Here is a 26,091-nt window from a genome sequence, read left to right as displayed (position 1 = left end):
GACCAGTTTTATAAAATGTCTCTCTGGTACTGTAATTTGAACCATGGTGTTAGAGGACGTGTATGACTTGTAACTGAAGTTTATGTGTGTCAGTGCTGTACAAAGTCCAAGGACTGCTTGTATTTTTCTTTTCTTACTTTAGTGCTTCTGAAGTGCTTCTGAAGAAGCTTTTACATTATACTCATGTTGTATCTGCTCACTGGACCTGTCCTTATGCATGGCTGTGTTGCCAGGGCTTCTTAGATGGAGTGAGTAAACAGAAGAAAAGAATGAAGTTATTGGACACATTGTTAAGGGAAGTTTTCAATGTCCTTCACCCCAAATCTTTCTTTCTGGAAGGTAGCCCATTAGTCTTTAATGTGGAGTAAAAGGAAATTAGTATCTGATAATGAAGCATTATCTCCAAATCTGTAAGGAATTGGGAATGAGGTTTTATGTTCTCAAGGTTTCCTTTATGAGGGGAACTCCCTAAAACTGGAATTTATTTATAAAAAATTGTGCATTTATTTGTACGACAATCACCTTGAAAGTACTCTCCATTTGATGCAGTACACCTATGAGACATTTTTTTCAACTGCTCAGAACAGTTCTTGAACTTGTCAGTTTTGATGCCTTTTAGTGCCTCTGTCATTTTTTTGTTTCACCTCTTCCATATTGGCAAAACATTTCCCTTTGAGGACTTTTTTCATCCTGGGAAACAAACAAAAAAAATTGCCTGGGGAGAGAGCAGATTAATTGGAAGGGTGAGGCATGGGGGTCATGCCATTTTTGGTTAAAAACTGCTGACTACTCAGTGTGGTGTGTGCAGGTGCACTGGTAAATCACCCATCATGAAATTGGCAAATGTGTTGAGTCGTCAAAAAAAAAAAATTCACTGAAGCAGAACACAGCTTCTCACAACAACACCAGTTGGTATACTGATATGGATGGGTTCCTAGAACACTCACCCAGCAGAGGAAGCCTGTACTACAGGGGCCCAACCTCCAGAAGATAATTCTGGTTGTTTTTTGGTTCCCCCTCATATGTGACTTGTTTTATTTTGGCACTTAAGTCAGAGGGAGTAGATCTACCATTTTTGCTTGTTTTTGTGTTGAGCAGGCAGTCACGTAGACACAAGTATATTCTGAATTTTGATCAGTTAGTGGAGCACATGAGGTACTCTTGGAGACAGACCTAGGACCATAGCTATGATGGAGGAGTTTCTTCTGCATCTCAAGTACTGAGAGATGGGACTACCTTCCTTTATTTTTCTTTCAGCATAAGAGGGGTACTGGGACAGTTTTAGTATGTGACAATTCAGCTGGAAATCCCTTGTTAATATGCTTGTGTTATCATTTCCAAGCGAAATAGTATGTGTCCAAATATAAATTTTAAATACTAATTTTTTTATGGCACAGACAGTTTGAGTAACATTAATGATATGTCTAGAGAAAATGTAAAGTTTTGGAAAGATAAAGTTGCACCCATAGTTTTTCCACCTCACAAGTCAGGTATCTTTTACCTGTTTAACCAAACATTTGTTAACTTTTGCTCTGATACTTGGGAAAAGTGCCTCAAAGCTATGCTCTCTGTCCTCATGGGTTTATAGTCAAGTAGGAGCAGACATTAAACAGTAAATAAAACCAAAAATAACTATGTAATTGCAAATGGTGACATAAAGTAACCATTTAGTCAGCACTTTAATGTGCTTATACAGTTCTTTTCATATCTAAAGTCCTATCATTATAATTGTCTATTCTGCTTTTTTTGGGGGTTAGTTATTAAAAAAATTAGCCCATAAACTTAAATACAAAGGTTATAATGAAATTTGAACTTCCCTTTCTATAGGGAAGTAACCTTTCCTATATTCATTAATTCATACGTAATTCAAATAGTTGAGTGCCTGCTGTGTACTGGTGCTGGGAACATGTTGGTGAACACAAATAGGTATGGATTGTGCAATCTGGTGGGACATCAAGGAACTGTCTTTATGAGCATCTTCCTCATCTAGGGGTGAGATGCTTAGTTATAGAATTGAAGTTGTCATCAATGTGTGGAAACAAGAGGATCTAATTCTAGGTTTGGAGATTAGAGAATAGCTGTACAAAGTCCTGGGGATGAGGAAGATCAGACTCGGAGGAAACGAGAGCTCAAAGTGGCAAGAAGGCCAAATGGTGGAGTTGAGAGTGGAGAGGTAGAACTTCCAGAGCCTTAAAAAGGATTTTGCTCTTCATCCCATGGGCTACTGGAAAGTTTGTGGGACTCGTAGCTGGAGAGTGACAAGATGAAAACCAGTTTGCATTTTACAAAAGTGACTCTGCCATCAGTGTAGGAGTGGCAAGGAGCACTGCAGGGGAGAAGAGAAGTGTCCAGGAAGCAGGAGCAGCAATTAGTTCACTTAACAAGTGAAGAACACTGAGACTGTCAAGGAGGGATGTTTCTTGAGGAGCCGTGTTAGTATTTCAGGTGGATCTTCTCAGCTGTGGTTCAGGCCAGTGGCTATGATGAGTTTGCATAGTTAAATTAGGTGGTTTCATCCTGTAGCTGAGCAGCAGTGATGTCTGTTGTGTAGACTACTTTTGAGAAATAAAGGCTTTATAGCATGTGATCTTGATGTTTTTCAACTCCCAGAATAATTTCAAAGCACTAATTAGGTACTTCTCCATAGCCTGCCAGCATTTTTTACATTTTTTAACTTAAGGTAGAGGAGTGCATGTACACACACATGTACACACACACACACACACACACACACACATTTATCCTGACCCAAGGACTTTTTTTTTGTTGCTTTTAGAGAGGGAGGGAGAATAAGAGAAAGAAGTAGAGAGACATTGATCAGTTGCTTCCCATATGTGTTGGACTGGGAATTGAACCCACAAGCTAGATATGTGCCCTGACTGAGAACTGAGCCCACAGCATTTTTGGGGTGCAAGATGACGTTCCAATCAACTGAGCCACCTGGCCAGGGTAATAGAGATGTGTATTTTATTTGTAGTATGTCAAGGTTGCAATAAATTGTTATGCTGTGGTAAGGCTTGCTGGTTGCCTGGGTTACATTCTATATATTTGGATTTTATTTGGTGTTCTTTTTAAAGATTTTAATCTATTTTTTAGAGGGGGGCTTAAGGGAAGGTGAAAGAGAGGGAGAGAAACATCAATGTGTGGTTGCCTCTCACGTGTCCCCTAATGGGGACCTGGCCTGCAACCCAGGCATGTCCCTGACTGGGAATCAAACCAGTGACACTTTGATTTGCAGGCCCGCGCTCAATCCACTGAACTACACCAGCCAGGGTAGATTTTGTTTAGTTCTTAACTTACCATTTTCAGTGAAGCTACCATAAATCTGCAAACTAATCATTTGCCTGATAACCTTTTTGATAAATGATCATAAATAAAACAAATTTCTCAGACTAAAAAAAATAAAATAATTTGGTAGAGTTTCTTGTAACTCCACTGATGTTGGCTTGTATATTTTATACATAATTGTGAACAAAACAATGCTGATGTAAAATTATAAGCACTTCTTAAAGTTTTTGTTTAAATCTTGAATATGTTGCTTTGTGGATAAATATATATGTATTCTTATTCTTCCTACTCTTACTATTTTTTTTGGTGTCATGAATTTAAAAGACATTTGAGTGACAGAAGTTTAAAATCTGCAGAAGCAATTAGTAACTTTTCATTTATATTTTACTAGATAAATAGGTTGAATCTGGTCATTTTATTTGTACGAGATAAGAATTCAAAGGATTAGAAACTCAATGTATGCAAAGTAGTCAAAGAGATTGAAAGTGTAATTAACTTATTGGTTAAAATTTAGGAATGGATCCCAACCGCTCTCTGAACCCTCCCTCCCCTAAGATTAGAGAGAGAATTATAATGAAGTGCTGTTTGTTTTAAAGGAATGCAATCATATCAGACATTCTTAGCAGAATTTTAGTTCTCTTTGAGCTTTGAGAAAATGAGGAGACAGGAAAAATATTGTATGTACATAGTTTTTGTAAAAATCCTTTAAAAATAAGTGAGAAAATGTTGAAAAAGGTTGACTTCTTAAACTTTTCTACATTACATATGAACCTTTTCCCATGACTTAGAAAAGGTCATCTTTCTATCCAGAGAGCAGTCCCACATGATGTGTCATTCTCTACTACCGTGTGTGGTTCTTTACTGGTACGTCTGTTCTTTTGGTGACATCTTTGTAGGTCCTTTGCAGAGTGGGCCTTCAGGGTCTTTGAGGTTCTGTAGTGTCTTTCAGGCTTTGATCATGTCGAAGACCATGATCATATAGTATAATAGTATTAATGTTTATGGTGATGTGATTTTCTAGTGTAATTTTAAGTAATTTACCCATGTTAGTTAACTATTGGATTTATCAGGGTACTTTTATTTTTCCAATGAATGCTTGCAGTGGTTTTGTTGTGAGTGGTAAGTAGAGCAGAGAGTGTTTGCTAGGTAATAAGCTTCATACCCCTGAGCATTTTGTAAATCCAAAGGGTGGAAACAGCTAGTTGATCATTTCTTTTTTTTTTAAATTGTTCAATTACAGTTGTCCCAATGCTGATCATTTTGAATTTTGCTTGTATGGTTGAATAATACTAATTCTTTTTTTCCTACACTTTGGAATATATAGTTTTTAATGTATATATTTAACCTCTTGAATAGGTAATAAAGTCACGTGGTTCAAAATTCAAAAGATAGCAGAAGTTGATAATTCAGTTTAATAATCCCTATATAGGAACCACAGTGAGAGTTTCCTCTTTGTCATTCTTACATCCGTGTACAGTGAACTGGTTTTGATTCACATCTTTCTACGATGCTTTAAGACCTAGTGTTTGACCTTTTCTTTGACACTGTTTGAGTTCCTATTTTTCTGAGTATCTTTACTTTGACTAAGGTGTAACCAGTTTTAAAATATTCTCCATATTCTGCAAGTACTCAAGTACTCATGAGGTTTAAACTTTTTAAAGTGTATCTTTCCAAAGCCAGGTAGTGTCTCTTGGGAGGTGATGGTAGTTTGGGCCAGGTTTTAATGTACTCTAGGAATTTAGCTCTTATTTTTTCTCCATTGTTTTCACTGAATTAAAACATTTATCAAGGGATTATCAGATACCGAAAATAGGAATCCTTATGTATGTGATTCTTAAAGTACAGATCTAGATTTAGGAGGATCATGACCCGTTTGAAAACAGAATTCTCCCCACTCCCAGAAATGTCTTACTGCAGATTCACCACTCATTAGTTAAAAAATAAAAATTTGGTCTGATATGGAAATACCACCAAGATAAATTAAGTGAAAAAAATAAGGTTCAGCTCAGTGTATATTATATACAGCTTTTATTTTTAAAGAAGAAAATAAAATATATAATCATATTTGCTTGTATATGCCCAAAGTAACTTTAGAAGGATACAGTAAGAAAACAGGTAAATTGGTTACCTGATTACTACAAACAGGGAAGGAGACTTGGAACTCTTTACCTTTCTGAGTTTGCTTGTTTACTTTTACTTTTTTGAACCATGTGACAGTATTAAAAATGAATTTAAAATTTACTTAAAGATAACATTCAAAATTCACTTTAAAAATTATTTAAAATTTATAATTAAAAAATATGGCACAATAACGGCGGTTTCCCCATTGTTTAGTTAGCAGGCCTTTTGGCTGTGCCCCATAGTCCATGAACTGAGAGGGATGAGAAATACGCTTTAAAGACTACCTTCTTATTCTTACCCCAAATGGCTTATTTTATTGTTACCTGTTTTCCCTTTTCTTACCCCAAATGGCTTATTTTATTGTTACCTGTTTTCCCTTTTTTATCCCCACTTTTTTTTTAAAGGCTGGTGGGGTAGCAGGTGTCTCTGTTGACTTGATACTATTTCCTCTGGATACCATTAAAACGAGGCTGCAGAGTCCCCAAGGATTTAAGAAGGCTGGTGGTTTTCGTGGAATATATGCTGGCATTCCTTCTGCTGCTGTTGGATCCTTTCCTAATGGTAAAAACTTTGTTCATATTCTCCCTGTTATAAAGCCAGGATCATGGGATTTATTTTCAGAATGATATGTGTTGTTACCCCATATGGAATATTTTATGTGTTGTGGTTTTATCTTCTGAATTTGTTTTCTGTTCATTAACCCATTACTTTTGAATCAGCTGTAGATCCCATTCCACTGTATTTTTAATAGTGAAAATATGAGCAATTTTTTTTTTAAAGATTTCTATTTATTTACTTTTAGAGGGAGGGGAAGGATGGCAGAAATCGAGGGGGAGAATCATTGACATGTGATTGGTTGCATCTTGTATGCCACCACCAGGGGACCTGGGCTGCAACTCGGGCATGGGCCCTGACTGGGAATCGAACTGGCGATGTTTCAGTTCACAAGCCAGTGCTCAATCCCCTGAACCACACCAACCAGGACTGAACAATCTTTTAAAAATGATTTTGTTATTAACATTCCCAGTAGGAGCCTTAATGTGTTATTCTGACACTGATTATGATGCCTTGGAACAGAATTTCTCAACCATGTCTGCACATTGGAATCTCTTGGAAAGCTTTAAAATTACTGATGCTTGCGTCACACATAGAGGTTTAATTGGTCTGAGCTTCCCCTGAGTATTGGGGCGCGGGAGGGGCCGTTATTAGCTTTCCAGGTGATTCTAATGTGAAGCTGAACTTGATAACCACTGCCGCAGAGTCTTCTGGAGCAGATGAATCTAAGAGGCATCAAACCTTTCTGTCTTCACTAAATTGCTTTTAGACGATGAAACAATTTTCTCTAATCTCTCCTTCCAGTGTCTTGCTTTTGTTTTGGATTCGAAGTCACGTTATATGATTAGTGGCCCTCTTATTCTAGAATCAATATCATCTGTTTTACTTAATTCACTTGTTGGTGTATTTTTTTCAGATATTTACCTCATTTTAATTGTTTACTGATGCTTTGAGTGGCATTGAAAAGCAAATGAAAAAACCATGACCATCACACACACAATTATAGAACCTCTACTCTAAGAGATTCTTAAATCCTGGAGTTTAATTTCTTTTTTTCTCAAGACAATTCATGAGGAATTCTTTTGTATTCACTTGACATTTAACTGCCCATTTATGCCCACACGTGAGTGCAGCATTCACATAAAGATTCATAGCACATGGAGAGAAACAGTGTTTTGGTCCGTTTGTTGCCTTCTCTCCTCTTCCTCTGCTCTAGCAGTCCTGAGAACAGCAAACGGTTTTGAGGTTATCCTTGAATTTTCATTTCTCTCACTTACTTTCAGTAATTGATTATAGCATGTTTTTATTGAGCACCCATTCAGTGCCACCAGGTACAGCTTTGTGTGTGGGAGAGGGACAGTGTTTCCTGAATTTGACCACGTCGAAGTCACTTGATCCCCTGATCAGATTTTAAGAAGTACTGATGACCATGTCCCACTTCCAGAGATTGTGATTTAATTCGTTTGGGCTACGGCCTGGGAGCTGGAAGTTTAAAAAAAAAAATCCTCAGGTGACTTAATTTGCAGACAAATTTGGGAACCTTTGAACGAGGGGATTGAAAGGATTTTGTTACCAGGTCCCTATCTTTTGGCCGTCAGTTTTTGTGGTGTCTTCCTCCTTCTCCTAAACACCTTTTTAGGAGGAATTTTTAGGTTTAGGAGGAACACTGAGGAATTACTGTTGGTAGGTGTAGTATTAGTGCTGGTCTGAGGGTACATGGTGCTTCATTCAGCTCACAGAACTGCTTTAGATTCTTTTTTTTCAATTATATAAAATATTTTATTGAATTTGTTGGGGTTACATTGGTTAGTAAAACTTTGTAAGTTTCAAGTGTACAGTTCCGTTGTGTAATACATCATAGTATATTGTACTCTGTGTTCACTGCGCGAAGTCGAATCTCCTTCCATCACCATTTATTCACAGTTCAACTTCTTGCACATCCCCACCCTCCTTTCCCTCTGGTAGTCACAATATTGTTATCCTTGTCTTGGAGTTTTCTTATTTTTTTCTTTATGACATAGGGACACATGAAAAAATGATGAATATCACTAATCTTCAGGAAAATGCAAACTAAAACTTTAATGAGATTTCACCTCACACTTGTCAGAATGGCCATGATCAATAAATCAGCAACAAAAAAAGTGTTGGTGGGGATGTAGATGATAAAGGGAACCCATGTACATGGTGATTGGAAACACAGATTGGCATACTCACTGGGGAAAACAGTATAGAGTTGCCTCAAAATATTAAAAAAGACCCTAGCCAGGTGCCTCAGGTGCTTAGAGCATTCTCCAATATATCAGAATTTCTGTGGTCAATCCCCAGTTGGGTTATGGTTTTCATCTTGATTGGGGTGCATATGAGAGGCATCAAATGGATGTTGCTCCTTCTCTCTCTCCCCTGCCTCCCTTCTTCCCTTCATTTCTTTCTAGAATCAGTGGGTATATCCTCAGGTCAGGATTAAAAAAAAAAATCTAAAACTGGAGCTACCTTACTCACTGATTCTCTTTCGAATATATTTGAAGAAAGCCAGAACACTGGGTCAAAACAATACATGCAACCCTACGATCTTTGCTGTTCTGTTTACAATACCCAAGAGTTGAAAGCTGCCCAGGTATTCATTATTAGATTCTTTTTTAAAAAAATAGCTTATTTTGTTATTTTTTCCCCCATTATCATTTATCTGTACTGTTCCCTCCTCGGTTTAGATTCTTGCCAGCAGGAGTTTACATACAGAACATGGTTTTTTATCTTTTTTGTGTGTGGTAAACTGGCATTTTCACCAGGCTTGCTGCTGCTCCCCCCCACCCCCCCAGCACAACATTGGATTGGAGATGCTGGATAGATAGTCAGTGCCAGGGTTTTAGAAATGGTTTTTTAGTTTTTCTGTAAATTTTTTGTGAATTGAAATCTTCTATGTGGCACTTTTTTTTCTTTTTCTCATCTTATTCAAATCCTAGTCTGAGTACAATATACCAGGGTAACATTCACAGGCCAGTGCTCAGTCCACTGAGCCACACCAACCAGGACTGAGCAATCTTTTTAAAATGATTTTGAGATTATGTTCTCTTTTTGAGAATATATTCTGCAGGGGTGAGTAGTTGGGGATGGAGGAAATTGAAAGTTGAAAGAGCAGACAGGAAGACCTGTGTTCAGGATCCTTACTCCCGTTTTTAATAAGGGAATGTAGCAAAAACATAGTCATTGTTTTTAAGAGTTAGACCAGTCTGTGGCCATAGCACCCTGAACGAGCCTGATCTTGTCTGGTCTCAGAAGCTGAGCTGGGTTGGGCCTGGTTAGTACTTGGATGGGAGTTGGAAGAGACTATGTGTCAGACAGCCCCTCCCCTCTTTGTTCTAACTGGCCTAGAGCCTCATTTGGAACCTTGTGCCATCACTTCCCATGAGCAAGGGCTTTCTTGGGTACCACCCAGGAGAGTTGTGGAGCTTACATTTCTAAAGAACTTTCTTTGTCTCATAAAATTAGCAACTAAGTCTGACCAGGTTGAGGTGGTTAACCATGAAAACCTAGAAACTTTTAGCAGTCTTTCTTCCTTTCCCTAGCAGGTGGGGGTGGGAGGGTGGATTGTGTAGCAGGGAGAACTTAGCTGAAGCAATTGGAGATAACCCAGCTGTATAGTGAGTGGGCTAAAGTAGGAAAATCCTTATTGGGAACCACAGATGGGAATAAGGCCTTGTGTTAACTGTTTGAAACGGCTTGCACAGGTCATGACTCTTCTGGGGACTCCCTCCTCATTGATGTTTGTTTGTTAGTAGCCTGAGGAGTGTTCCTAGCAACAAAGCCTGCTGATTTTAATTTCGGAGAACTGATTTTTTACTATCAAACTCTGTTCCTGTGTGTTTCAGACTTTAATGTGATGTGTTCAGATGTCTCTCAAAAGATGAATTTGTCTTTCATTGATCTTTTATGCCTTATCTTTTATGGAGGTGATAAACATCTTTTGTTAATAGTAAATGACTGGTCTAAAACCCTCTTGTGCAGCTTAAATTAGCTCATGGTGATAGGATTTTGAGATTTTGGTTTCCGTTTTAATTGTTGATTGTTTTCTTGATGTAAAGGTGTGTTGCTGTACTAAAAAATATCTATGGTTATTTTGACTAAACAGCAACAAAATATCATTCATTAGATGTTTTATTTAGTTAAGGTATATGTTTGCAGTTTTAACCTGTCTATGCTGATTATTTTATGACTGTATAAGGAAATTTATATCCCATTTCTAGAAAGCTTTCTAAGAAACGTTAAGTGATTTGTTAGTACAAAATGGTAAATGATGAGTTAGCTGCTAGGCTTCTTCGGTGCAGGTGTAATGTCTTCTGCCTTTTCGTAGGTCCAGGTCAGGCATATAATAAATATGGGCTTGGTAAGTTCTGCATGAGTAGTGGGGTGGGGAAAGAGTATGTGTTTATTATCTTTATCTGTTACATCATGTTTTATTAACTAGTTTTTTAATTTTTTGACAAACATATTTCAAAGGCTGGCTTGTTCAAATTTTAGCTGCTGCCTTTTTTATCACCTATGAATATGTGAAATGGTTCTTGCGTGCTGATTCGTCTTCCTATCTGATGCCTGTGAAACACATGTTGGCTGCCTCTGCTGGAGAAGTGGTAAGTACTAGTTATATACATAAAACACTTCAGAAATACAAATCATGCAAGTCTTTGTTTTACTTTTTAATGATAAAGTATTTTTTACGTTATGAGAGTTAGAAATTCCAATAAATGTGAATGGATTAGACAAGATCATTAAAAGACAGGGTCTAGATTGGATGAAAGAAAAATCCAGATATGTGCTATATACAAGAGACAGACCTAAAACAATTACACAGAAAGAGTAAATTTAAAGAGACGGAAGAGAATACTCATGCAAAATTGTGATGGCTTTGTATTACGTCAGCATAACTGAGCTGACTCCTTTTCCTAGAACTCCCTTTCCAGTATGGTTCCAGGTTGGGCTGACGAGGAGACATTTGTACAAGTTGTGTAAGGTGGAAGTGAAGCAGACTGGTGTAGGGACAAGCATGCTCACAGTTCATACCCTGCATCACTGCCCTGGGGACTCAGGCAGCTCCTCCCGCTCCCGTGGGATCATCTCCTTCAGCTTCTCCTCATTCTGAGTCCAGATGTATGGGCACTGTGGTGAAGGGTGTCAGCTTATACTGCAGGTCACCCATATCATCAGGGTTGGTGGGAGATGATGTGAGTTCCTGTTTGTCCTGGCTTTCGCCATCTCACATGCATCTTTCCTTCCTGATCCCCTGCTCTCTACTTCTGTCCCAGCCCTGGGCACAGAAGTTACAGTTCTACATAAGCTGCTTAATCAGCTCCCACAATTACTTTTCACATTCCTATAGTAACTTCTTATTCTTACTATTCACAGTAGTTCTGCAACTCTGATCAACCATACTTTATATAGAAATACTAACTGAAAGACTAATAAAATAATGTTAATATCAGACAAAAAAAGACAGAAAGCAAAAACCAAAGAGAGCAATGTGTAAATGATACAGGGAACAATTCTCCTGAGATATATAATGAAACCGAACCTGGACTAAATAATATAATCTTAAAATATAAAACAAAAATTTCCAGAATTATAAGGAGAAGTGAATAAAAATATAATATTCATTGGAGGTACTCACCATCTATCTGTAAAAGTCTCTAGGACCAGATAGTCATTAAATTACAAACTAATAGAGGGTTATTTTTTCCTAAACTAACATAGAGAAGGGTACCGATAAACATTTCCCCATAAACTTCACTCACTTCTCTCTCAGCCCCTCCTGCTAAGTACTAAGGGACATTCTCTGTTAGAATTATTTGTGTGTCTCCATTCAGAGATGTGCGTTCTTTACTATGTTATCTTCAGTCTGGTCGTTACGCAGTCTTACCAAGCCCCCCAGTCTTGTTATGGGCAGGAGTGCATAGCAAAGCGAAAAGAAAGGGTCTCCATTTACGAACTTAAATTGATTCATCAAGTAACATTTTTTTTCCTGTTTTGGGAAGTAGTTGTATATATTAACATTAGGAAATTTGGAAAGCAAATCAGTTTTTTTTAACATTTACATTAAAAGTTATATAGTCGTTTTGTTTTCTATGTGCTATTTTTTGTTTAGAAAATTTGGAGGAAAATCTACAGAGTTACATAATTGAATTTTCTTCACTTGAGAATATAGAGAATGGGGATGATGAAAAGAGAGAGATCCTGACAGAAAAGTGAAAGTAAATACTAACTTTAAGAAGACAATTAAAAATTGAAAGTAAAAATAACAACTTTATTGGGGTACAATTTAAAGTGTATAATTCAATGTTTTTTAGTATAATTGCAGAGTCATGCAGCCAACATCGCAGCTAGTCCCGGAACATCTTGATCATCCCAAAATGAAACCCTGTAATCATGAACAGTCACTCTCCTTTCCCCCGCTTCCCAGTCCTGGGCAACCAGTCAACTGCCTTTTGTCTTTCTGGATTTGCCTATTTAGGGCATTTTATATTAATGGAATCCTGCAGTATTCACAAGGGTTCTCTTTTTTCCATAGCCTCACCAACACTTGTTATTTCTTGTCTTTCTGTTAATAGCTGTGAAATGGATTTCTTGACTAAAAAATCAGTTGTATGGGTCCCTGAAGACAATCTTGAAAGAAATTAGCCTGAGAGACATTAACATCACTGAAGTGCTTTAAGTATACTTCTTTTTTGCCATTGGTTTAAAAATGATTTTGCAGAACCCAAGTTAACCCCAGATTAAAAATAATTGCCTTCGTAATTAAGTACTATTATATTAATTTTTTAATAATAAAGAACATAGAATAATAGTTCCTTTTATGAACTAGAAACCTCTTTAGGAATCTAATGAAACCCTATGTCTATTTCTTCAGTAAAATATGGACATTTGCATACAATTTCTTGGGAATTTTAATTCTTTATATTCTTAACTCAAAGTAAGAACTCCAGTGCTTGAAATTCTACCTGAAAATGAGCTTAAACTGCAATAGAAAGCAATTTATATTTAATTTAAAAAATCTTTTAGCCTATTATTTTTGGTTTAGATTTTTTGGGTGATATTACTCTGAAATTAGAATCTTACTGCATGCAGTTATTTTTGAGTATATGTACTAAAGAATAACAATTCATGGATGAACATTCTATGTCTTTCAGGTTGTGAAAATTCTGTATGATAGCTTTTGCCTCTGTTTTAGAAATGCTTGTTACTGTGGTAAGGTTAAGTACATTCCCATAAATTCAGTATTTGGTTTATATTTTTTAATATGTTGCTGAGAGCAAGCAGCAAAAAGCACTTGGCCACTTATTTCATTTCGCATAGAACCATCTTGTGTGAAAGCTAGTTTGAGGTGTTGAAGGACAGGCTTTCTTCAGTTTGTAAACTTCCTCTTAGAATTACAAAACAAAGTATTAAAACGTGTATAATGAGGTAGGGCAAATGAGAGCTGTTAGATTACTCATGTTAATGATACATCTTTTCATTTGTAGAAAATTCTGTATATTCTGTACTTTGATATCTGTAACTGACATTTTAAAAATATAGAAGCCCTTGTAATATAGTATTCTGTGAGTGAACTGTTGCACCTAGGCAATGCTATAGGTAAATTCCAGTTAGGAAACAAGTATATGAGATTGGAAATATATGATTCTAGGACATTCTTACCTTTATTGTTTTTTTTGGGAGGGGTTTCCATAGTCCCTTAGGTGGTAAGACATGATGTAAGATGTCTTTTTTAGTTTTCATGATGTCTGGAGGAGTTTAAAAGGAGAATTTATCAGCAGTGGGTACATGGATTGATGTCACAGGTGAAACAACTCTTGATGTGGACTTTCAATTGATTTTATTTATTTATTTATTTATTTATTTATTATGAATATTTTGAGAGAGAGGGGAAGGGAGGGAGAAAGGGGGAGAGAAACATCGACATGTGAGAGGTATTTTGACTGGTTGACTGGTTTCCTCTCATATGCATCCAAGTGAGGACCTGGCCTGCAACCCAGGCATGTGCCCTGACCAGGAATCAAACCAATGACCTTTTGGTTTCGCAGGACAGGACTCAATCCACTGAGCTGCACCAGCCAGGGTGAGAACTTTTGATGTATTTTAAGTGCAATTGTGGTTTAGAAAAAATAAACAAACAAATTCAGGTATGGATTAGTATGCTGAAAAGATTGTCAAGTGTAGGAAGTTTATAGAAATGTTGGTTCTGATGCTTCTTCAGTGGTCTTTGAATTTTCTTTAAAAACTTCCCAAAGCCATTCAATATCAGTTTTCTCAGCAAATGATTGAGAAGTGTATGTACTATTTTATTGTTTTCATAACTTATTTCAATTTCATAGAGCATAAGCTTTTGGTTTCAGATTCATATAAGCATGGTTGCTAAAAGCAAGATAAGGAAATGGGTGAATTTAGGAGAAACACATTTTTATAGGTAAAATAAAATGGGGTAGGAAACAAAAACACGTATGGCTGTCAATAGTCAGGTATAGAGACCTAAAAAAAAAAAATAACAGTTTAGTCATTGCTGCATGAACCATTTACTTTGATATAAGATTGTTATGTTACAGATTTCTTAGAAACAATGCCTGAAGAATGTGTCCACAGTTCCTTTATTATAGCAACTGCAAATGTATGAAAGAAACTTAGAAGCAGAACCCGACCATAATAATCATTCCCTGTAGCAGCACCTTGATTAAAATGTGATGACCAATCAGTAAAACTATAATTACAACCTTCTACCTGATGTTTGTAATTTGGAATACAGTAAAATGGATTAAATAAGATTTAATATGTAACAACAGTAAGAAGAGTCCTGTTTGTGCCATTTTTATGAAGAAGTTTGCCGTACCAAATCTCTAAATCCCTACCTCAATTATTTTATAGTTTAGTTTCCATTAGACACGGATAAAGCCCTGCGAGAAGTAGAATTTGTAATTAGATGAGATGTTCGGGCTATGTTTAACACAACAGATGCTATAAAATTACAGTGGTAGTGATTTTTTTTAAGGTTTTAAGATTTGACTTTTCCTGGGTCTTATCCAACTTTTGGTCTTAGTTCATGTTGTTTGGAGAAATGAAAGAACATTGACATTTCTTCGTAGCCAAAAGCAAGTCAGTGTGAATTCACTCTGCATGGATGACATGTGTGGATGCCCTCACACACATAGATGCTGGTAGATTATTCCTTCCAACCCCATTCTGATTCATGTATGAGAAAGCTAGGAGATAAATTACCAGGTTGGCCAAAAGTCTGTATGGTTTTTTTTTTCTGTAAAATAAAAGACATTTTTCATTGTCACCAATAACTTTATTGGTTTGGGTATTTTGAGTATGTTGGCTATCTCCCATGTAGTAGACGTTGATTGTTCTCAGTTAATGTCTTGATTTTATTGCTCTCAGCTTCAACTTATCTGCCTGACTGTGGAGCATCGTCCAGTGAAAAATCTCTAGCACGAAACTCCACAAACCACTTTTTGACACTTTCAATCAGTCATAGCACCTTCTCTGTACACTGCACAAATCTTTTTTTGTGTTTAAGTGTGTTTTACTTTTCTTGATATAATAAAGCATAATATGCTGAAAATGTTGCTTATTTTCTTCCATCTTCAAAATTTAAATGTCTACACGAAAATTCACCAATTTTGATAATTTTTTAAATGAATGCTGATATGACAGCTGTCATAATACAGTCTAATAGAATTGTTTCCAATGAAGTTAAAGACGACTAAGTGCTTGAGCCATTTTATGGAAAAAACAAAATGAATTTTTTGGCCAACTCGATATATCATGTGTTTTAAATGCTTTTCTCACAGCTTCTAACAGTACTTCTGTTAGAGGTATAATCCAAGGAGCACCTACTCTGGGATCAATTGCCTGGACAGCTGGTTACAAATGAAGATTTTTGGAGATGGCACGGGGGTCCTGCGTTTTAAACAGGATTCCTAGATGATTCTAGTTCTCACTGATACTTAAGTACCACTGATTTAGGATTATAAAACAATGTAACATATCCCAGTAGTAACTTTTTATATGGAATTGGCTCAGCACTGTAGTACATAAAAACATTTTAGTAGGTACAGCACAAGAGCAGTGCCACACACTGATCAGAAGTGTGATTCTTCTTGTCTTCCTCAGAATTCTATTCTTTAGAGCTGTTCCACACCCTACTTCAATAAACTGGCTAGTTCTGAGGGTGGCAGTCTACTCAGAAATGGAGATTGGGTTTTGGAGACTGAGTGTGGGTTGCACCAGCTCTGATGCTTTCTTCAAGGCCATGCTGTTGAACAAAGAGCCTTGAGGCTGAAGGCAATTCGTCTTACAGTTTAGCTGCTCTAGCAACTGACAAGGTTGCTGGGCCACCTTTGTCCTGCAGTCAGTTCCAGGGCCTGCTGTATATCAGTGCATTGTTGTGTTCCATCTCCTCCCAGGATTGGTTGCCTGGAGCATTGGATGCACTGATGCTGCCTGCCAGGAGCATTTGCCAGGGAGGCGGTACAGGGTGTGGTACAGTGCACAGCTCACTCTTCATTGAGGCCTCCTTAGGGAGGGCTTTAGCTAGCTTTTATTTTGCTCTTATATCATGTTTTAAAATGTATTTATAGTGTTTTTTATGACCTTTACTGACTTTTTCTAAGAACCGCGGAGCAAGATGATAGAAGATTGACAACTTTTGAAATGTGTTATAATAGCTTTTGAAGTGATCATATTAGATTTTGAAATATACATAAATTAACGTAGATTGACTTTGACTTGCAGTTGTGATCATTCTTGGCCAGACCCTTGTTTGTACAGCCAAGTCCCAGGAGATTATGTGGAGAAGACATGCTGGGTGCTCTAGGGTGGAAATCCCTCCTGTTTAAAGGTGGATGGAAGCAGAAGTTCTTCTGTTTATTTTTCAGTGGTTGGGGAGCCTTTTTTCACCTCAGGACATTGAGTACGTAAGGCAGACGGACCTCTTTTTCAAAATTTTTTATTCATTGATTTGAGAGAGAGAGGCAGAGAGACATCAGTTTGTTATTCCACTTATTTATTTGTTCATTGGCTGATTTTTGCATGTGCCCTGATTGGGGATAGAACCTGCAGTTTTTATGTACTCTAACCCAGCCGGGTCCAGACTTTTAAATTTCTTATTAAAATCCCAAACTGAGAGTTATGCAAAAATTTATCTCAGGAAGATAACACTAACTCACTTTCTGTCTTGATCTTTACAACCTTTAATTGTGTATCTTCTCCTCACTGAGACCCCTTTGATTCCTTTTATGCTGACTGCGTTGTTCACCTCTGCAGTTCTCTCCACCATGTTTGCCACCCACAACCGGTGGTGTTCTGGGCATCGAGGAGAAAATGACAAGACACTGCCTTAAATAGGCTTGCAGTCTAGAGGTGGAGATGGACAGGTAAATCTGTTAAGTACATCAAAGTGTTACAGGTATTTTAATAATAGTAAGGACAAGGTACAGTAAGAGCCTGAAGGGAAAGGAATGGCTAGTTGTCTGGATTGAACTGGGCACCAAGTGTTGCCTTGGGAAGGGCCTTGTAGAACTGCTAATCCACATGTTGCATTTTACAATATCATTGTTAGGTGTGTTGGTGCAGAGGGGTATTGAAATTATGGAAAGCCCTTGTTGGACACTTTCCAGTCCCAAATGGAGCCCAGGTATGGCTGGGTCATTGTGAAATGAGGTGGAGAGGGGTGTGGTTGGGCATAGCTGGAGATTTTTAACTACTACAGTGAAAAGTTTGGCTGTTAGCCTTTGAAGAGGTGAGCAAAAGAGCACCATTGGTTGGCATTTTAGGAGCCCCTCTGGCAGCAGTGTGCAGGTAGAGGGAGGAGACTGTGTCGGAAACCCCAGGACGGGCAGATGACCAGAACCCTGCCAGGGCAGGGGCAAGGGATGCAGAGGGAGCAAGTGAGTTTAGGAGGTGTTAAACAGGAGGAAATCTAAAGATTTTTGTTGTTGAGTTGTATGAATTATATGTATATTTTTGATATTAGCCCGTTATCGAAGATATTGTTTGCAAGTATCTTCTCCCATTCAGTTGGTTGCCTTTTTGTTTTGTTGGTTTCTTTTAAAAAAAAAAAAAGATTTATTTATTTATTTATTTTTAGAAGGGAAGGGAGGGAGAAAGAAAGGGAGAGAAACATCGATGTGCAAGAGAAGCATTGATTGGTTGCTTCTTGCATGCCCGCAACTGGGGAGTTGGCCTGCACCCTCAGCATGTGCCCTGACTGGGAATCCAATGAGTGAGCCTTTGGTTTGCCAGAGGATGCCCAACTCACTGAGCCACACTAGTCAGGGCTGTTGTTGGTTTCTTTTGCTGTGCAGAAACTTTAGTTTGGTGTAGTCTCCTTCATTTATTTTTGCTTTAAAAATATTGTATTTATTTATCTTTAGAAGGGAAGGGAAGAAGAGAAGGAGAGAAATATTGATGTATGGTTGCTTCTGGTGCATCCATGCTGGGAACTGGCCCCTCCTGGGAACTGGCCTGCAATCCAGGCATGTGCCCTGATGGGGAATTGAATCGCGATCTTTTGGTTCTCAGGCCTGTGCTCAATCCACTGAGCTACACCAGCCAGGGCCATTTATTTTTGCTTTTACTTCCCTTGCCTTTGGGGTCAAATTCATGGCTCATTTCTATTAAGAAAAGCGACAAAAGTAAAGCCATTTGAGGCTTTCTTTGAGATATGTAAAATTATGTGAACCACTTTAGAAACAGGACCTAGTAGACGATATAATTATTTTTGTTGAGAAGGTAACTTTCTCTTTGGATTATGAAGACATTAGTCTTGTCAGACAAAAGACTAATACTTACAGAACTATTTTTTCTTATTTTTATTGGTTATTTGTACACATGGAGAGTCTTGTAAGGAAGAAAGGTATGATGAACTTATATCCTAGTATCAGTGGATAAAATTTAAACCTTAAGGAGGGTGGGTACATTAGGATAAATTGCTGTGTGTTTTATCAACAGCTGTGGTTCCATTTGTAACCAGAAGATGGCAGAATTGACACACAGATGGAGTTACAGGGTTTCAGTTTTTAATGGAAGTATAGAAAGATGTTTTAGGTATTCTTAATTTGGGAACTCGTTTTCTAGAAAGAATTTTGGGAATTACACAAAGAATGTGGAATAAGTTACAAGTAAGTAAACTGTGCATTTCAAAAATCTTCAGCTCTCTCTCCCTTCAATTTACCACACTGAGTTTGCAAATTCTGAAGCAGCTTCTTTGCTTTTACTTTGATTGGCACTATTCAACTTAAGTTTCTGTTGACTTATTTTTAAAATATTTTATTTATTTATTTATAGAGAGAGGGGGAAAGGAGAGAGATAGGGAAACATCATTGTGTGGTGCCTCTCGTGTGCCCTCTACTGGGGACTTGGCCTGCATCCCAGGCATGTGCCCTGACTGGAAATCGAACCAGCGACCCTTTGGTTCTCAGGCTGGCACCCAGTCTGCTGAGCTACACCAGCCAGCGCTCTGCTGACTTTATTATAGATTTACCTGTTTAGTCATTAAGAATTCGCTGATATTAAAACTTGACTCCTTAAATTCATTAGATGTGTGTAAATATTATACACCTTTTATTAAAAATAATTTTGGAGATGATAAAGATTTGTGTTTTAGCTCCCTAAGCCAAGTAGCTCTTTGACCTTCACTAACTTCTATAATCTCAGATTGATTTGCATATAAAATGCTGATATGCTTAGCTTCTACTATAAAAAACATTTACAGATTGTTAGTTTCTTAGAGAAGGAGCTTATATCAGTAATTTTTTGTGAACTATGATGAAGTGGTTGGGAAAAAAGATATAATGTTAAGATGAGATACTATGGTGATGCCCAGTGACTTTGAAGAGCATTTTTCAAGAGCAGGAGGCTGGAAGTGAGGCTGTACATGCTGGTAGATGTGGGAAGTGTGTCTGAAAGAACAAGGGATTTGTCTCTTCCTCATTCCTTTCTCTCTCTGCCTGCACTTATTAACCTAATGTGAGGCTGTAGTTTGCTGTAACTTTCCCCCTCAAACACTTAGTCTTAGGACTTGTACATTTGCACTTTGGTGCTTAATAAATATCAAAGGTGATGTTCAGTTCTCTATTGCAAAAATAAGTAAAATTATATTAGAAAAGTAGTTTCTGTGTCAAAGAAAGAAAAATGTTGGTAGCAGCTTCATTTTTGTAAACAATTTTTAATCTGAAGCTCATTAAATATTTGGTATGTTTAAACCTAATGAGTCTTGCATTTTAGTGTTGATGAAAGATGGGGACACATATATTTTCCTTATGGAAAACCTTAGTTTTCTTGTCCTTTGATAGAACTTTAACATATAAAGCATTCTTGTGTTTAATGAAAATGCTGCCATTCCTGTGTGATGGATTCATACCAAACCCCAGATTTATGAGGAAAGAATGCTGTAGGGAATGGATTGACCAGGAGACCCACAGATGACATTACCTTTATTTTCTTTCATAGAGCCACAGTACTGAAACATGTTTTTGTTCTTGTGCAGTGAAATACTCTGTTGTAGCTCAAATTAAAATCTAAGAAAGATCAGAGTCAATAGAAAACCAAATGGAGGGCAGCGGAGTTACTGGAGGAAATAGAGGCATTGCTTTGTGGCTTCTCTCTCATGCCCTGGAAGTCAGGAAGCCATGCGGGGTGCTTTATACCCTTTCTGCTAGGCAGATTGCTTTTCATCAGAGAACCTTTTCAAAGTTTCCCTCTGTTTCTGTATTTTTAAGAAATAAAAACAATAATGTAAGAACATGGAAGGTTATGAAGCGTGAAGTTCCATAAATATTTATGCCAACTCACAAAAGCAGACAATTCCTATTTTCTTGACATATGGGGGTCATTTTTCACTCTTGACCTCTTGAATTGAAAAATATAAGGAGTTAGTATATCCTTTTTAATTTTTTTCTTTTCTTTATTTCTTTTCATTTCTTTAATGAGTTTTAGATGCTGGGAGCTGTCCTGTGAGGTTCATGTAAGTTTCACAGGATTTTATTTTCTATCCTAGTTTTATAAGGATGGATTTAAAAGTTTACTCTTATCAAAAGTAACAATTTATTCTCAATTTTAGGCCTTAGTGATTAGCTGTTTAATTTGCTTTTTATGTGTTATTGTTATTGAATTAAAAGTAAATGTTGTATACTTCCTACCAACATGGAGGGACAGGTAGACACACTGTGCCTCCTCGCACGACCAAAATAAGGACAACAACAATTTAGAAAAAAATAACAACCAGAACTTGACAGAAAATCAAACTGTATGGAAGTCCAACAACCAAGGAGTTAAAGTAGACACATTCATCCAGACTGGTAGGAGGGGCAGAATTGGGCTGCCAGGCTGAGAGGGGTCTCGGCAAAAAAAGTGGTGACTTGCAGACACTCGGTGTGCAAGGCAGCAGCTGATGGACCCAGGTGTGCAAGATGGCAGCAGGCAGACCCAGCGAGGTGGCAATTATGGAGCAGGGTGCTGCATGCAACGTGGCTGGCTGACAGGGTGGTCCCACATTCACAACAGATAAACCAGGTGAAACTGGGGAGCAAGATAGACCTCTCAACCCAGGATCCCAGCGCAGGGAAATAAAGCCTCAAAACACCAATTGAAAACATCTGTGGGGGTTGAGGTGCTGGGAGAAACTCCCAGCCTCACGGGAGAGTTTGTTGAAGAGACCCATAGGGTCATAGAACGTACACAAGTCCACCCACCGGGAATCAGCATCAGAAGGGTCCAGCTTGCTTGGGGGAACCAATGGAAGGGACTGAAATCTGGCAGAGAGAGGAGCAAGTGCCTTTGTTCCCTCTCTGACCTCTGCCCCACATACAGCATCACAGCTCAGCAACATGAATTACCCTGCCCTGGTGAACACCTAAGGCTCCGCCCCTCATATGTAACAGGCTCATCAAAACAAAACAAAAAAATGGCCCAAATGGAAGAACAGGTCAAAGCTCCAGAACAAATACAACTAAGCGATGAAAAGATTGCCAGCCTATCACATGCATAGTTCAAACCACTGGTGATTTGATGCTCACAGAATTGGTTGAATTTGGTCCAAAATTAGAGGAAAAAAATGAAGGCTACACTTGGTGAAATGAAGGAAAATGCACAGGGAACCAATAGTGATGGGAAGACAACTGGGACTCAAATCAATGGACTGGTCCAGAAGGAAGAAAGAAACATCCAATCAGAAAAGAATGAAGAAACAAGAATTCAAAAAAATGAGGAGAGGTTTAGGAACCTCCAGGACATCTTTAAGTGCTCCAGCCTCCGAATTATAGGGGTACCAGAAGGGGAAGAGGAAGAAGAACAAGCAGAAAAGTTATTCGAACAAATAATAAAGGAGAATTTCCCCAATCTGGCAAGGGAAATAGACTTCCAGGAAATCCAGGAAGCTCAGAGAGTCCCAAAGAAGTTGGACCCAAGAAGGAACACACCAAGGCACATCATAATTACATTAGCCAAGATTAAAATGAAGGAGAGAATCCTAGAAGCAGCAAGAGCTAAGGGGACAGTCACCTACAAAGGAGTTCCCATCAGACTGTCAGCAGATTTCTCAAAAGAGAACTTACAGGCAAGAAGGGGCTGGAAAGAGGTATTCCAAGTCATGAAATCCAAAGACCTACAACCAAGATTGCTCTATCCAGCAAAGCTTTTATTTAGAAAGGAAGGGCAGATAAAGTGCTTCTCAGATAAGGTCAAGTTCAAGGAGTTCATCATCACCAACACCTTATTTTATAAGATGTTAAAGGGACTTAGTAAAAGAAGATAAAAAATGTATAGTAAAATGACAGCAAACTCACAGTTATTAACAACCACACCTAAAACAAAAACAAAAGCAAAGTAAGCAAATAACTAGAACAGAAGCAGGACCACAGAAATGAAGATCACATGGAGGGTTAGCAACAGGGGAGTGAGAGGAGGAGAGCAAGGGGAAAGGTGCAGAGAATAAGTAGCATAGACAGTAGGTAGAAAATAGACAGGGGGAGGGCAAGAATAGTATGGGAAATGTAGAAGCTAAAGAGCTTATGCCACATGGATGTGAATAAAAGTGGGGGAATGTGGGAGGGAGAGTGTGCAGGGTAGAGGGGAATGAAGGGGGGAAAATGGGACAACTGTAATAGCATAATCAATAAAATATATTTTAAAAATAAGTGTTTTCTCAAGGATAGTAAGGATTGCATAGAAAAACATTTTTAAGTAGCTCTTTCATTTTTTTTTTTTAGATTTAGTTTTTGAGGGAGAGAAACATCAATGTGTGGTTGCCTTTATCCACACCCCTACTGGGGACTTGCCCTTTATCCCAGGCATGTGCCCTGACTGGGAATCGAACCAGTGACCCTTTGGTTTGCAGGCTGGCCCTCAATCTCCTGAGCCACACCAGCCAGGGCTCATTTACTGTTTGGTTCATAGCACATATTTTTATTTATTTATTGATTGATTGATTGATTATGCTGTTACAGTTGTTCTATTCCCCCCTTCATTCCCCTCCACCCTACCCCCCGTCCCCAACATTACCCCCCCTTTAGTTTATGACCACGTGTCTCAAGTTCTTTAGATTCTATATTTCCCGTACTATTCTTGCCCCACCATCTATTTTCTATCTACTGTCTATGCTACTTATTTTCTGTACCTTCTCCCCCCTTCTCCTTCTCCCACTCCCCTATTGCTAACCCTCCATGTGATCTTCATTTCTATGGTTTTGCTCCTGATTTAGCTGTCTTCTTAGTTTGTTTGCTTTTGTTTTAGGTGTGATTGTTAATATCTGTGAGTTTGCTTACCTTTCACTGTTCATCTTTTTTATCTTCTTTTTCTTAGGTAAGTCCCTTTAACATTTCATATAATAAGGGCTTGGTGATGATGAACTCCTTAAATTTGATCTTATCTGAGAAGCACTTTATCCGCCCTTCCATTCTAAAGGAAAGCTTTGCTGGATAGATCAGTCTTGGTTGTAGGTCTTTGGATTTCATGACTTGGAATACTTCTTTCCAGCCCCTTCTAGCCTATAAGATCTCTTTTGAGAAGTCAGCTGACAGTCTGATGGGAACTCTTTTATGGGTGACTGTCCCCTTATCTCTTGCTGCTTCTAGGATTCTCTGCTTCATTTTAATCTTGGCTAATGTTATGATGATGTGCCTTGGTGTGTTCCTTCTTGGGTCCAACTTCTTTGGGACTCTCTGAGCTTCCTGGATTTCATGGAAGTCTATTTCCCTTGCCAGATTGGGGAAATTCTCCTTTATTGTTTGTTCAAATAAATTTTCCACTGGTGGCTGTTCCTTTCCCCCTTCTGGTACCCCTATAATTCTGATGTTGGAAAGTTTAAAGATGTCCTGGAGGTTCCTAAGCCTCTCCTCATTTTTTTGAATTCTTGCTTCTTGACTCTTTTCTGTTTGGCCATTATTTGCTTTCTTCTGGTCTTCTCCATTGATTTGAGTCCCAGTTTCCTTTTCATCATTATTGGTTTCCTGAGCAATTCCATTCATTTCAATTAGTTTCACCTTCATATGTTTGTCTAATTTGTGGCTATAATCAACCAGTTCTGTGAGGATCCTGATCACCAGTGTTTTAAACTCTGCATCTGAGAGTTTTGCTATTTCTTCATCACTTAGATTTATAGGCTCTGGGGCTTTGAGATCTCCTTGAGCCATTTATGGTCTGTTTGCACCCGTTAAGTATGAGGAGCAGAGCCTTGGACTCCCAGGTCGCTGGGTTGTGACGCTGTATGTGGGGGCGTGGTCAGAGGGGGGAAATGGCGGCCCCCTCAGCTGTTTCTCGCAGTTGGGTGAAGAGCAGAGCCTTAGGTTGTTCACCGGGGCAGGGCCACTTAGGTCGCTGGGTTATGAAGCTGTATGTAGAGGCGGGGTTAGAGCCAGGAAATGGCGGCGCCCTCCGTCGCCGCTTGCCGCTGGGGCTGCTGGCTCTCGTCCAATCGCCCACTCCCTCACTTGTCTATCCACACACGAATGCGTGAACGGGCGACCACAGTCAACCTGTGACCACAGTCAACCCGCAGCCCTGCTTCCTCGCTGTTTTCCTGCTATTGCTTGCTGAGTTGCCCACCAGGTCCAACCCTGCGCCTGGATTCCGCGCGCCTGAGTCCGTCTGACTGAGTTTTCCTGTGCTACCCCGCTCTGCCAGCTGCTGGTTTCGCCCCTCTTACTGGTCAGGCTGAAGAATTTGTTGTTATCAGACTTCTGAAAAGTTCAATTTTCTGTGTTTTGGCTGTGTTTTCTGTTGCTGTTATTTAGTTGTCTCTAAACTTGGTTGTGTGAGGAAGCACGGCATCTCCACCTATGCCTCCATCTTGGCGGAAGACCCATAGCACATATTTTTGCCCTTGGAAGTATGTTGAAAAATCTTAGGAAGTAATAATACATATTCTTTGTAGGAAAATACAGGTCATCAGAAAAGGAGAAGCATTACCGGTAATCCCACTCTGTTTTTCCTTGTCTTTATATAACTATATATATATATGCATACTACTCAACACAAAGAAAAAAATATTAAAAAAATTCTAGGGTATTGGTAAATTCATTTCAGTGGAAATGATTGATTTTTGGTGTTATTTTTCCTTGGGTACTTTCATTTGCTTTCTACATAAAATAATACAAAATGATGCATACTATTCATTTGTCAATTGTGCCTACATAAAGCTTGGGGAAAATGCAGTGCAGAGATTCCTGCCTCTGTCTATGGCCATACCACCCTGAGTGTGCTCAATCTTGTCAGAGATTCCCTGCCTCCCTCCCCAGTGGTTTAGTAAGGTGGATGTCTATTTTCTTCTCACCCTCATAATGTTTATGGTTTGGTAGAAGAGAGAATATATTTGAAAAACTATGTGATAGTAAAAAATGTCAGGTAAGGTAGTTTATTTAGGAAAATAAGAATAAGGAGGAAATAGTTTGAAGAATAAAGAAGAAATCTTTTGAACTTAAGGAGAAAAGATATGATTGGAGAAAATTAATTACAGAAATCAGTATTTAAAAGGATACCATAAAGGTTTCTGGACCAAGTCAAGTAAGAAAACCTGGACCCAGGAAGGCACACGAAATGCTTAAGAGTTCACTTTCGGAGCTGGGGCCACAGTCTAGGTCTGAACATGCT

General features: G+C 38.4%; 1 protein-coding gene across 4 annotated transcripts in view; it reads left to right on the top strand.

Moving 5' to 3' along the window:
- SLC25A26 (solute carrier family 25 member 26) overlaps window positions 1-26,091 on the top strand; it is a 156,345-nt gene that overhangs the window by 4,499 nt on the left and 125,755 nt on the right. For 3 of the 4 annotated variants that reach the window (XM_037135518.2, XM_037135517.2, XM_037135516.2), the window contains exons 2-3: window positions 5,814-5,970; window positions 10,480-10,589. In XM_037135518.2, coding sequence (XP_036991413.2) covers window positions 5,814-5,970; window positions 10,480-10,589 — 267 coding nt within the window. The remainder of the gene's footprint in view (window positions 1-5,813; window positions 5,971-10,479; window positions 10,590-26,091) is intronic. The other variant, XM_037135520.2, reaches the window with a different exon arrangement.

This window comes from Artibeus jamaicensis, unplaced genomic scaffold, assembly GCF_021234435.1.
Source record: "Artibeus jamaicensis isolate MK-2021 breed Jamaican fruit bat unplaced genomic scaffold, CSHL_Jam_final contig_3105, whole genome shotgun sequence".
NCBI lineage: Eukaryota > Metazoa > Chordata > Mammalia > Chiroptera > Phyllostomidae > Artibeus > Artibeus jamaicensis.
The sequence above is the reverse complement of the archived record's forward strand: the minus strand, read 5'-3'. Positions and strand labels throughout refer to the sequence as shown.